This window comes from Notamacropus eugenii, chromosome 5 (assembly GCF_028372415.1).
Source record: "Notamacropus eugenii isolate mMacEug1 chromosome 5, mMacEug1.pri_v2, whole genome shotgun sequence".
In the NCBI taxonomy this organism is placed as follows: domain Eukaryota; kingdom Metazoa; phylum Chordata; class Mammalia; order Diprotodontia; family Macropodidae; genus Notamacropus; species Notamacropus eugenii.
Window position 1 is genome coordinate 8,974,607 of NC_092876.1, and position 13,189 is coordinate 8,987,795.

General features: G+C 38.9%; 1 protein-coding gene across 1 annotated transcript in view; it reads right to left on the reverse strand.

The window, feature by feature from the left end:
- Positions 1–8,345, reverse strand: part of LOC140503274 (vomeronasal type-2 receptor 26-like) — a 32,011-nt gene extending 23,666 nt beyond the window's left edge. The window contains 2 exon segments of the mRNA XM_072607103.1: positions 2,673–2,964; positions 7,871–8,345. Of these exon segments, the coding sequence (XP_072463204.1) occupies positions 2,673–2,964; positions 7,871–8,013 (435 nt within the window). The 5' untranslated portion in view covers positions 8,014–8,345.
- Positions 8,346–13,189: the final 4,844 nt, after the last annotated feature.

A 13,189-nucleotide genomic window follows, 5' to 3' on the forward strand; every position in this document is an offset into this window, starting at 1 on the left:
AGTCATCTTGGCTCAGGATTTTATCACTTTTCCCCTTGATCATTGCAACAATTCCCTCATTCATCTCCCTGTCTCTCAAGTGTTATGCTACTCCAGTGTATCCTGCACGCAGCTGCCAAGGTAATTTCCCTTAAATGCAATTTTTACCGTGTTATTTCTCTACTCATAATCGAATTGCTTCCTGTGAACTCTAGCATGAAATCCTTTGTTTTGCTTTAAAAATAATTTTGAATGAACCAAACTTATTTTCCCACTCTTAGTGAACATTACTTCCTCTTATGCATTCTGCAATTCACCTATAAGGAAGGTGATTCATCATTGAATACCCCCTACTTTCAAATCAGTATCAATTTGATGTAACTTCTGTCCCCAGAACTGTGAACTCCAGATGGAAAGATCACTTGTGTAATCATAGGAAACTGGATAGAGGCCATTCACTCTTGTTTTTCCTTGTCATGGTGATCATGCCCAGTGTGGCGAAGAACAACTACATGGAAAGTCCCCCCCAAATTATTTTTGTACATCTTGACAGTTCTCTCTTGGCCAACATAAGCAGGTATTCATCTTTTAACCAACTTATGACTACCTAGCCAGTGGAGATATTCCTTACTTCGCCCAACTTGTGACCCTGGTAATTGCTTTGTTTATTTTAGCCTAAATATCACATATCAACCAGTGAAGTTATTCTGTATTTGGTATAGCTGTTCTTTAATGTTTATGCAAGTAATCCTATAAAAATAAGATCCTTGAAGGAGGGAGCATCTCAGATCATGAGGAAAATCTGAGATTCACTTCATTAGAAGAGACCGTGGACTATTTAATACAGTGACATTTGTTCAGAACTCTGCCTCAGTTTCCCTTATTGTAGTTTGGACAATTTTTATCCTCACAGCCAAATTGGCCTTCTTTTTGATCCTCACACATGGCACTCTATCTCTGGTGGCCATGCCTTTGCATCAGCTATGCTACATGCCTAGAATGCACTCTCTCCTCACCTCTGCTTCATATAGTACATCTTTACTCAGAAAACTGAGATCCAGTAGTATTTTCCACAGGAAACCTTTGCTGATATTCCCAGCTACTAGCAACTCCCCTCTTAAAATGACTCATACTTACTACGTCATACGTATTTCTGTTTATTCACTGTAATTATGATTCATTTTTACATGTTCTTGTCCTATTAGAATGCACAATAGATCAATAGATCTTGTTATATTCTTCGTATTTGTATGTCTGGCAACTAATGCTATTTCTGGTACACAGTGAGGACTTAATAAAGACTTGTAGATTGGTTAGTTACCAAGACCTGTTCCAGATGTATAATTACAAAGTATTTTAAAGGAAGAAAGAAGGATGAAAGTGGAAGGATATTCATTTCACCTAGTTGAGCTATACCAATATTATAAAAAGTGATGATAATACTTAATTGTTATATTTAGTGATTTACAAATTCAGTTGCCAAGTGTGCAGTATAAAGAGCAGGATAATATAATAATAACAACCATTTGAAGGAATAAAACATTTAAATTTACAATATTAAAGACAGTTTGTAGGGGGAGAGGCATTAAAAGGAAAATAACACATCCAGAACTCAAGTAATATTATTGTAAAGCAATGTTCATTAAAACTATTTAGTATAGTTTGACAAAGAGAAAGAAAGGTCCTTGGAATGCACAGGATAAGGAAAAAAACCAAGAAATTCAATATTCCAATGCACAATGGAATGGGGAACAGAAGTTACTTGGGGAAAAATACCTTATTTGATAAAAATGGAAAGAAAAGAGGGCAATTGAGCAGAAATAAAGTTCTGACAAACATCTTCCACCATATGAAGTAGCTAGGCAGCACAGTGGATAGGGAATTGACCCTAGAGTCATGGGGACCTGAGTCCACATTTGGCTTCAGATCATTAGTTTTATGACTCTAAATAATTCATTTAACATTCATCTGTGACAATTTCCTAATCTGTATAATAGTAATATTACCTGTCCTACAAAATTATTGTGAGGGTAAAATGAAATCATAATTTGAAAGGGTGTTTTAAACATTAGAGTGCTGTATAAATGCTACATAGTATTAATATCAGAGCAAGTAAAAAGAATGGATAATATGACCTGAGTGTTACAGGTCATACCATAACACAATATAAAACAAAATGATATCAGATACCTTTTGTTTACAGCTATGGTAAGACATCAACTGATGGAGTAATAATGCAGACTGTATTTTTTCCCTCTCTATGTCTTGCTTTTTTGGGGAAACATGGCTAATGCAGAAATTTGTCTTGAATGACCATATTTGTAATGGATTTTGTACTACTCACCTTCTTGACAAGCGGAATGGGTCAGGTTAGGAAAAGGATTTGAAACTTAAGAAAAAAATTGATTTTTAAAAAAGGAATTCTGTCTAATGGAGGCAGCAATGGGATTGAATTGGTGAGACTTGAGTCCCAAACACATCTCTGGTACAAACAGTCTCTGGGATTTTGGAAAACCAAGTAATATGGCTGCATGGAACAAGTACTGAATTTGGAGTCAGATAGAGAACCTGGATTTGAGTCCATGCCCTGCCATTTACTATATGGATTACTTTGGACAAGTGAATTAGCTTCTCCGTATCAGTTTCCTTATCTGCCAAAGGAGGGAAAAGATGCCAGGTACAACAGACCATACCTGTGGGAACTTGTAGAGTTCTAGTAAGGATCCCATCTGGACAGATAATGCAGATGTTCCTCCTCCGATGATAGCCACTGACTTAGCTTGAGCTCTGCAAATGAAATTAGGCATAGTTGGACTTTGGCCTGATAGCCACTTCAAGGAGCTCTCCAAGGTCCTCTCATCACTGTGGTAGGTGTTATAGAGATGGTATCCCAAGGTCATGTTAGGTAGAAGGTTGGGATTTTGGTTGATTTCCTCCACAGCAAACACTAGGGCCAAGACCTGCTGATAATTTTTGTGCATCAACCTACAGTGAAAGAATGAGAAGAATGTCAGGGAACAAGGTGGGGATTGTGGTGGTCATAATTATCTCAAAGGGCTTCAAATAAAGGAACTGCAGCTGTATCACAAAGACTAATCTTCCAGGGTGAATGGTTCAACCAGTTTGTCCAGTACAGAGCAATACCTGTCTTCTACATATTCATTTCTTTTAAATTCCTAGCCTATTGCAAATTCTGGAATAAAGAGTCATTTCTCAGGAGAATTATCCTTATATTGTCTGCCTGAGTATTCTATACACTTGTAGGTCTAAAAACTATACAGTATATTGAACATCTTTTATGCAACTAGGTGACTCAGTAGATAGAGTGCTGACCCTGGAGTGAGAAAGACCTGAGTTCAAATCTAGCCTCACATACTTGCTAGCAGTATAACACTAGGCCAGTGACTTAATCTCTGTTGGCCTGAATTCAGTGGAGAAAGAAACAGCAAAGCACTCCAGTGTCTTGGGAAAACGGGGATGTGAGAGTAAGACATGAATGAACAGCAACAAATCTTGAAAAGCTATCACATTCAAGTCTCTGCTATGGTAAAAGATAAAATATGGTCAAGGCAAACTGAATCTTGGAGTCACATTTAAAAGTCAGATAAATCACACACAATGACACTATGAAACAAGTGCCTGATCAGTGGGATAAAAATCAATATTATTTCAAAGAAGAAAGCAATATCATCTGGTGACAGAAAAAGTAAATATGGTTTCATGAAGAAAACATTGAGTTGGACTGAGAATAGGTAAGATTTCAGTCAGAAGAAATGGCAAAGAAGGAAATAAAGGTGGAAGAAATGGAATAAGCAAAGGTATAGAGGTAAGCAACATGAAGGAACTTTCTAGAAATTGTTCTGCTACCATGAGACTATACATTCATGATTGGAAAAGAACTTACAAGTGTTTTTCTCTGACTCCTATCCTTTACAGATGTGGAAACTGAAGCCCAGTGGAGAAATAACTTGATATAGATCACACAGGTGTTCTGACTGAGCCAGGACTGTCCCACTGACACTATCTGAATATCAATGAAAGTGATCAGTTTGATTAAGCACAGTGCTTGAGAAGGAAGGTAATGAGTGGGAAAGAGTGGACTAAAAAATTAAGGGAGAGGGAGATGTATTGAATTTATTGTGAAGTCATCAGCCTCATTCTCAATCTCTCTGCAAGGTTTGACACTGTTGCTCACCCTCTCCGCCTTGATCTTCTCTCTTTTCTCTAGAGTTTTGGCACCCAAGTCTTTCTTAGGTTCATATATTGGGGACACTGCCAACTCAGAGAATTTAAGTCCTTACTCTCTAAAGTTTCCAGACCTTTGAATCACTGAAGAAGAAAATACTTGTGGGAAATGAATGGAAGCAGATTTTCCTGTGAATTCATCAATTTTCTATCTTAAGGAAAGGGTCTTTTTGAGATATTCAATGTCTATTAAGAAGGTGAAGAAACTTACATTTTATATTAAGTAATACTTAGAAACCAGTATGGCTTAACTATCTCTTATTTTCAAATATTTTCTGCTCAAAGACCCATACTCACTCTGGCTTATATAACTTTATGTATCACCCAATATCTTTCAGGAAAAACAATCCATTTCCTTACTTAAAATGAGTACTAGAAAATTATCAGCATTATAAAAAACCCTATGATTTCTTCAGGCATATAATCTGCTAAAGGAAATTCAATGAATGTTATACTTATTCAATGAATGTTATAGTTTTATTCAAGTGAAATAGTCAATTATCAGAGGAACATTCCAGTAGTTAGTGATTAGAAGAGATTATAGGGAAAATTAGGGGACAGAAAAGGTTGAAAAAAGGGGGAAATGAGATCAACATAGAGGGAATTACAAGGGGAAGGTAGGTATAAACACACTCTTGTTGTTTCGTGAAAATGTAGCACAGAAACACAATAATTCAGAGGCCTATAAATACGTGCACACACATAGCAGACAGCAGTGGCATGCTTATCCAGTGAATTAAAAAGTAATATTTTCTCTCGCACATACAGACACACAAATATTCTTGCTTCAGTGCCTTCAGAAGCAGGACTCTTCTGTCCCCAGGCCTTCCTCCTTTCCTTCTACAACAGAAAATCACAATCATATAAATATTTGTAGCTGCCACAATTTTGTATAAAAGGCTGTAACAAAGATCTCAACCTGGAGCACAATTTCTCAAAAAAAAAAAAAAATCCAGATGTTGACATGGAAATACCAGGTCTTTCAAAGAAAATAAAAGCAAAGGCATGAATAGGAAATCGGGGGGGACATCTCAGGGACCCAAAGGCTAGCTGTGTGACCCTAGACTTGGTCACTAATCTTACACTTCTGTAGGGAAGCTGAAGAGTTATGGAGTAAGGAACATTTAAAGATGCTAAATAAACAGTACAAGCGACCAAATGTTCTTGTTCTTAACTTGCTCAGTGAATGAAGAGATAAGCAGGAAAAAGAAGAAAGGGAAGCCCAGAGAAAACCCACAAAGGAATTGAGAACAGGAGAAGGAAGGCAACACGTCATTCCCTCACAGGGATATAGAAGTCATAAGTTCTGCCTACAAGTGATCCCACACCTCACACTGTCCAAAATACTGTACTGTGTACAAACATTGCCCAGGATACCCATCAGCATAGGTTCTCCTCTTTCATCTCACAGGGAAAGCAATTCTATGGGGATGAACCTAGATTTTCTTGAAGCAGACACATTTTGAGAGTGAGAATTCATTGACAGATCTAGAAATGTCTCATTCCAATAAAGCAGTCCTTGGTATGTCACCCAGCACATCCCTGACACAGAGAGTGCTCTCTTATACCAAGTTTACATCTTAGTAGTGGGGAACCAAAAAATTGGGATCTTATATCATCCCCTTCTTGCCTTGAATAATTCTATCTTTAAACTCACCTTCATTTCAGTATAAAATGAGCAGTGATATTCACTTCCCAGTGTTTGGGTCTCACCTAGTCCCTTTCAATGATTTTTGTAAACCATTTTGTCATTATCAGTATCCTTCTGGCAGAAAGAAATAAAATTAATGTTACTAATAGTCCAAGAGAACTGAGTACTCAATCCTTATCTCTCTTTGTACAAAATAGCTCAGACATAATAACAATTTGTGATCCCATGTAAGTACCCTTGATTTTTTTTACTTCCTCCATAAATATTATATATTATAACGGGCAATTGCTTGCAATCAGATCACAATTAAATGTGTAAGTCAAAATCCTTCTCACTACAATAGCTTACATGGTAATAAAAACAATATGTCTACCTTTCTTTGAGAGGCTGCTAGGTGAAACAGTGACTAGCATGCCAAGTCTAGAGTCAGGAAGATGTGTGATCAGATCTAGCTTCAGACACATATTAATTGCATAAACCTGGGCAAGTCACTTAACCCTGTTTGGCTCAGTTTTTTCATCTGTAAAATGAGCTGGAAAAGGAAACAGCAAATCACTTCAGTATCTTTGCCAAGAAAACTCCAAGTGTGGTCACAAAGAGTTGGACATAACTGAAATGATTGAACAATAAAATTTTGTGAGGTATGGGACTTTTAAAAAATCACTATTGAATTCAGTATAGAACACATAAAAAATTATGAGAAAAAATGGTTAAGGCTCCATTGATTGGGACATTGTTGAAGAATTCATGCTAGCAAATAAAAATCTCCAAATTTCTTAGAGGGAGAAAGGAAAATACTATTAAAGTCTCTGGGAAATGCCAACTATTCAGACATGTGGGTTATAAATTCCTATAGAGATGTTGCTAAGTTATAGTGGGTCACTTCAAGTTTCCGACTGTGTTCTGTTTTCCCAATAGGGGCTGCAGTAGTAAACCATATGAATGTCTTTGTGTGGGAATCTAATGAGAAGTTGAATCTATTCCCATGAAATGGAAATTCGGTAAAGTGTATGGTCTGATTAGAGAGGCTAGAGGGATGTTGGTCACTGGTTTCCAATTTGTTTTTGAAGACAGACATGGGTCTCTTTGCCTGATATTTACAACATTAATTTATTCACTGACATCATGAAGTGCCTTGGGGAAGAAACTATTTGGGTTGTGGCTTTGACTCCCCAGTGCTTACCTAATACTTTGCCCATACAGGATTCTTAAGAAATACTTTTGAAATCGAGTTGAATTTGCTCAATGAATATTTAATTAGCACCCAATATGAACAACGCATTGTGCTAGCCTCTTTCAACCATAAATAAGAAAAAGTTAAAAGGAGATATAGAATGTTAGAGGGCTGCTTTTATTTCAATTGGTGCCACTCCTTAAATATCAGTGCCTCCAGAAACAATCTCTCCAAATAGAGATAAGCAAAAAGAAGGGATATTGCTTAGGAGCAGAGAAGGTTACTATTTAATTGTGTTCACTTTTCACTTGTGGTTACAGGGATGAAATCCTATAATCTATTGATTTCAACTGATGCAATGATTCATACCTGAGAAACTGCAAATTACTTTCTTCTGGGAAATATGGGCAGAGTCTTCTATTTTACCTCATCCCAGAGCCCTCTGCTACAGAGATGAGGAATGCCAAAGGAGAAGGAACCCTTCTCCTAATCTGTTTCTCTCTCCCTCCCCGTTCTCTTTCAGTTTTTGCCTCTGTCTGGCTCTGTGGCTCCCCATTTCTTTTTCTGTTTCTAGCTTACTGTGCCTCTGTCTCTGTCTCTCTGTGTGTCTCTATCTGTCTCTGTCTCTTTCTGTCTCTCTCTGACTCTATCTCTCACACACACATACACATGAAATGCGGAAATAGCATAAAGTAAAGTGAATGAAAGTCAAAGACAAATTAGTGAGGAAACATTGTAGTGAGTCTCACAGGCTCTGTCAGCATATTTCAGAATCACAAGGAAGAAACTCGACTCTACAGTATGACAACACAACCACTTACTGAAAATTATTACACGTGTTTTGAGGATGTTCCAAGCCTGTGAAACTGTCCACTTCAACCGAATACAAGGAGAAAAATCCCCCAATTTTCAGGTCTCCATCTCTGCAGAAGTAATGATTGATTTTTTGGAAACAAGGGAGCATGTCTGTCCTGAACAGAGAGAGAGAGAGACAAATACAGGAGCAATGTCCTGAAAAGAAGGGAAAGCATCGTGAAAATGGATCCTGAATAATAAGCAAGTTAAGTCCTGAGTCTGTGAGGAGCTGAGGAACAGGCAGGGCTCAGGAGATAATGGCTGTTTTATTGATGTTCCAGTAGATCTGCTTCCTGTTACAAGAAAAAAAATGTCTGTAATCCCTGCCCCAAATCTTGTCTGTCCCTGATACCTGAGAGAACACAACAGCATGTGTGTCAGGTCCATTTCCAGGACAAGGACAATCCTGGAGGAGCAAAAGACTAGTTATGGAGATTTTAAAGGTGACTCTCAGTGCTCCTGTTATTGGGGATGGCTGGGTTCCCACCCCTTTTAGCCTTCAGTCCATATGGACTGATCTTTTGCATGGAGGGACTCTAGGGATCATCCTTGCCTGAAGTCTCTACACCTGTGTTCCTGAGTCCAAGCAAAAAATAAAAATAGAGAAGTTAGTTTGGGAAGCTCCTTCCCTTTTCTCAGGCCCAGGGGAAAAAAGAGATCTGGAAGCCTCAGGGACTCCTCTTCAGCTGCAGAAATTTGTGTATGCCTTAGTAGCGTCCCTGCAGTGAATCTGAGTGAGGGTGTCAGGAGCTGCATCTGACAGTCTGAGGGAGTTGATTCCAGGAATGACAGATGTTGAAGCAAGAAGAAGTCCATGAGGGGTGACAAGGTCAGAAAGTGAAGTGATACCAAGAATGCCTGCAGTCTACCAGGCCTGTGGCTCTTTGCCCTCCATAATTTATGGCATCAAGGTGAGGGCAGCCCAGGCCTCCCTCAGATGACAAAACTTGGTCCTTGAATATGGGAGGGACACAAGTTCTGTCTCCTAGTCCTATGGGGTTTACATGCAGACACAGGAGTCCAAGTATTGCTGACCAAGGTGTGGTTATTCTCAGAGAAATAAGGGTGGACAAGACCAATTTCCAAAACCCCAGTAGCTGGCAAGTAAGAGCCAAACAAACTCTTTCCCCTAAACCTAATGATTAATCTTCTTCCCTGCATCCTTACTGATAGAAATTAGAAGTGAATTTCTGTGTAGTTAATAATATGATAATAAATAAATAGTAGTATAATACTGATGTCATAGACACTGTAAAAAATCATCTTTGGCTCCCCATTGCCTACTGATTAAAGCGTAATTTCATAACCTACCATTCACAGCCATTCACAAGCAGACTCCCACCTATCTTTCTACGTCCACTTTATATAAGATACTTTCTCATAATTGAATTAGTCACCTAGCATCATTCTTGTCTTCTTTTCCATCATCTCTACAGTTTTGACCATACTCTCCCACTTGTCTGCCACTAACTCTTTGCATTCACCTCCACCTATAAGAAGTCATGGTCCAACCCTAATTTAGGTTCACTAGGACTGATTCAACTCACTGCAAAATGTCTTTCATTTCTCATAACACTGTTTTTATCCCTGGACCTCTGCACTTATCTCATCCTGTCTTCTACAATAGTTTCTGCTATACACACCAATACCAGTAACAATAGCACCTATCTCAGAAGAGTGCTTTGAAGAACAAATGAGATATTACTGAAGAAGGCTTAGTATGGAGGTAGACACTGGCACCCATTAAGTAGGTGCTTAGTACTTCCTGTCTTCCTTCCTTCCTCTCCCATTTCCTTCCTTTCTTCCTTCCTCTTATATTTTATTCATCTCCTTCTTCAATACATTGACAGTGTTTATCATAGACTCCATTATATGTTATCATATGTCATCGCATTTTCTTTTTCTTCCTGGACTTTTGCATAAATCATTCATCATTTTAACACCTGGAGCAAGCTGGGATGCTCATCAAGTTGGGAATGGCTAACCAAAGCTGTATAATTCTGATGGAATACTACTGTTGCATTACAAATGATGAGATCATTGATTTTCAGAAAACATGGGGTCATAAAGAGATGGACATTGCTGAAAGGACTGAACAACAAGAAATGATATGTGAAATAGTGACAACCGAGTGTTTTATTCAAGGAAATTACATTATCATCACCATTACTGCTGCAGATTCTCCTTCCAAGATCAATTCATCTTTCCTAAATACCACTGTTCCATGGAGAATTCCCAGCCTCTAGCTCTAGGTAACAATCATCCTGGTTGCACTGTCAGGAACTTTGAAGAATCTATTATGCATAATTTACCTTTGTGGACCCATCTCACATTAACTGTTCACACAATCTGTAAGAAATAATCATTTTTGTATGATGTGTTAGGCACCAGGATAAATACTGGAGATAGAAAAAATATTCTCTGCCTTCAGGAACCTTTTATTCTAATGATGTAGACAACATGATGGTAAATGGTTGCACACAAAAATATATTGAGAACAAACTATTTTATTGGAAGATATCTTGTATTTAACTTTAGCAAATTCACCCTGTCAAAAACTAATATTAATGACTCGTTAAGTCATAAATCACTTAAATCCACTCTACTAAAGATCAGAAAAGTCATTCTTGTGAATGAAATCAGAAAAGAGAAATGATCAAGATCAGGGCCCATATGAAGAAAAGGAAAGCAAGAGAACAATTTAAATTCTACCGATAACCAAAGTGTTGTGAAATCTTATCAAGAAATCTCTAATAACAGAATGTCAGTAACGTGCTTGAAGATTTGAAATACTTCATTTTTTTTTCTCTAGATCTCAAGTCAAAAGTTCAGGCAATGTCTCTGCATCACATATTAGGGGCACTGCCAAAGCCGAGAACTTATGTCTGTATTTTGTAATGTCTTTCAATCACTAAGAAAAAAAGTTCTTCAGAAAAAAGGAAGGAAACAGAGCCTTTCCTAAGGATGAATTGGTTTTCATTCTCAAACAAGGGACCCCTGTGGGATTTTAAGATATTGGAAAAATGATTTTTTTGTATTAAGTAATATATTGAACATTGTTTGGCTTTTTCTATCCCTTATCTTCAAATCTTTGGTATTCTAAGACTCCGACTCATTCTTGTTTATATAACCTAGTTACCATCTAATACTATCCAAGAATAATACCTGTATTGAAAAGTATTATTACAAGTTTTCTCCATTATAAAAGAAATTACGGATTTCTTCAGGCATTGTAAGCAATATGTTAGGGAAAAGTCAATGAATGTCATGTGCTTATCAGAAGTGGTATGCGGTATTATTAGTGGATCATTTCAACAATTGCTGATAAAGGAGAGATGATGGGTGAAAAGGAGAGAGAGAGAAAGAGAGAGAGATAAAGAGAGAGAGAGAGAGAGAGAGAGAGAGAGAGAGAGAGAGAGAGAGAGAGAGAGAGAGAGAGAGAGAGAGCAGGCAGCAAACTTGAAAACATTGTTGCAGATTCCCAGGAACACAGCAACTGCATACATACAAACAATATACAACATTACATAAACGTATAAATACGTGCCCATGCACAGCATATAGACAATAGTACAAAACCCAATGGATAACAACCCTCACTCTCTCACACATAAACACTTCATATGGTCAAAATTTCTTGCCCCTTACCTCAGTGATTCACACCAAGATCTCATATCGTTGGCATTCTTTCCATTCTTCTACAACAGAAAACCAGGGGGAAAAGGGAAACAAAGTGAAAAAAACATAAAGGAGTTGAGAGAGCGAGAGAGAAGCCCATTCCTTCCCTTCTACACACAAGAAAAGATGACGGGGTCAGAATTTCTGTCTTCCAGGGACAGCATATTTTGTACTTACTGTATATAGCCAGTGTTCAACCTACCTGCAAGAACATTTTCCAAAACACTGCAAAGAAATACACATTATTGGGATTGAAAACGCAAATTCATTCCAAGATATTCAAAATCTGTGGTTGGGAGGGAAAGGGTGCACTTTGCCTGTGTCTGCACTTAAGGAAAGCAAAGCGATTCATTGTGATTGAGAGAATAGGATAAAAAAAAACTTTCAGGTAAAAGCAGTATGCAATGATTAAAAGATTTCCTTATATATCAAGACATTCCCAATGTATTTGTATGGTCATGTGTAATTTAGTTGTGTTACATGACGGACTGGCGGTTTTACCTTGCTGGATCAAAGAATTTGCCGTTTAATAACATGGGGGCTGTAGTTCTCTGTGACTTGGATCTGGGCCAGCTGGGCACAGAGGCTGAGGAAGCACCAGTCACAGAGTGACGTCAGAGCTTCCAGCAGCTCATCAAAACCTTGACAAAGGGAATACCGAGAAACCCTTGCTGCTGCTCCACAAGCTGCCAGCCCGCCACTCCGCCTTGGACATGGAAGTAATCCTAAGAATGACGGCGTTTTCCCAAGCAAGAAACGAATGAAAACGAAAACACGGAAGCCAGAACAACGAACTCCCCAGAGCAAAGACAGCCGCCATTCAGAAAACCAAACATCCACAAAGAGACACAAGTACCTCGTTTGGAGAGTACTTTGCAGTGAAAGTCCAAGGGGGGTGGGGGGGGGGCCAAACGAGTTTGAAAAGGCAGCTAAGTGCAAAGCACCTTGTGGAATGTGTGGAATGTAGTAGACAGTGGAAGCAAGGAGAGAAAGAACTAGAGGAAAGGGAGAGAGACAGGGAGAGAGACAATCAGAGTATCACAGAGACAGGGACAAACACGCGACCCAAAGGACACGGGACGGGGTGGGGGAGCGAGACGGGGGGGGGGGGGGAGAGGGAGAGAGAGAGAGAGAGAGAGAGAGGAGAGAGAGAGAGAGAGAGAGAGAGAGAGACAGAGAGAGACAGAGACAGAGAGAGACAGAGACAGAGACAGAGCGAGAGAGACAGAGAGAGAGACAGACAGAGAGAGAGAGAAAGACAGAGAGAGAGAGAGAGAGAGAGAGAGAGAGAGAGAGAGAGAGAGAGAGAGAGAGAGAGAGAGAGAGAAAGTGTGAATAGCACAAGTGGTTCCTGGAAAGAGTTTTAAAGTGCTGCAAAAGCGGGAAAAGACTTCTGGAAGGCCGAATTTCAGGTGAGGGAGCTTCCCTGTGAGTGTGGCGTCCTGACATGACATAAGTGTGCCAGTGGTGCGTTGGGAAGGGCCATTTTCAAGTTTGGTGACAGTGTGGATGTATCCCTGTCCGTGTGTGTGTGTGAGTGCGAGTGCGTGTGTGTGTGTGGCTGGTGTGTTGGGGGCTTGGCATTTCCATCGAATGTTTGTAATCAG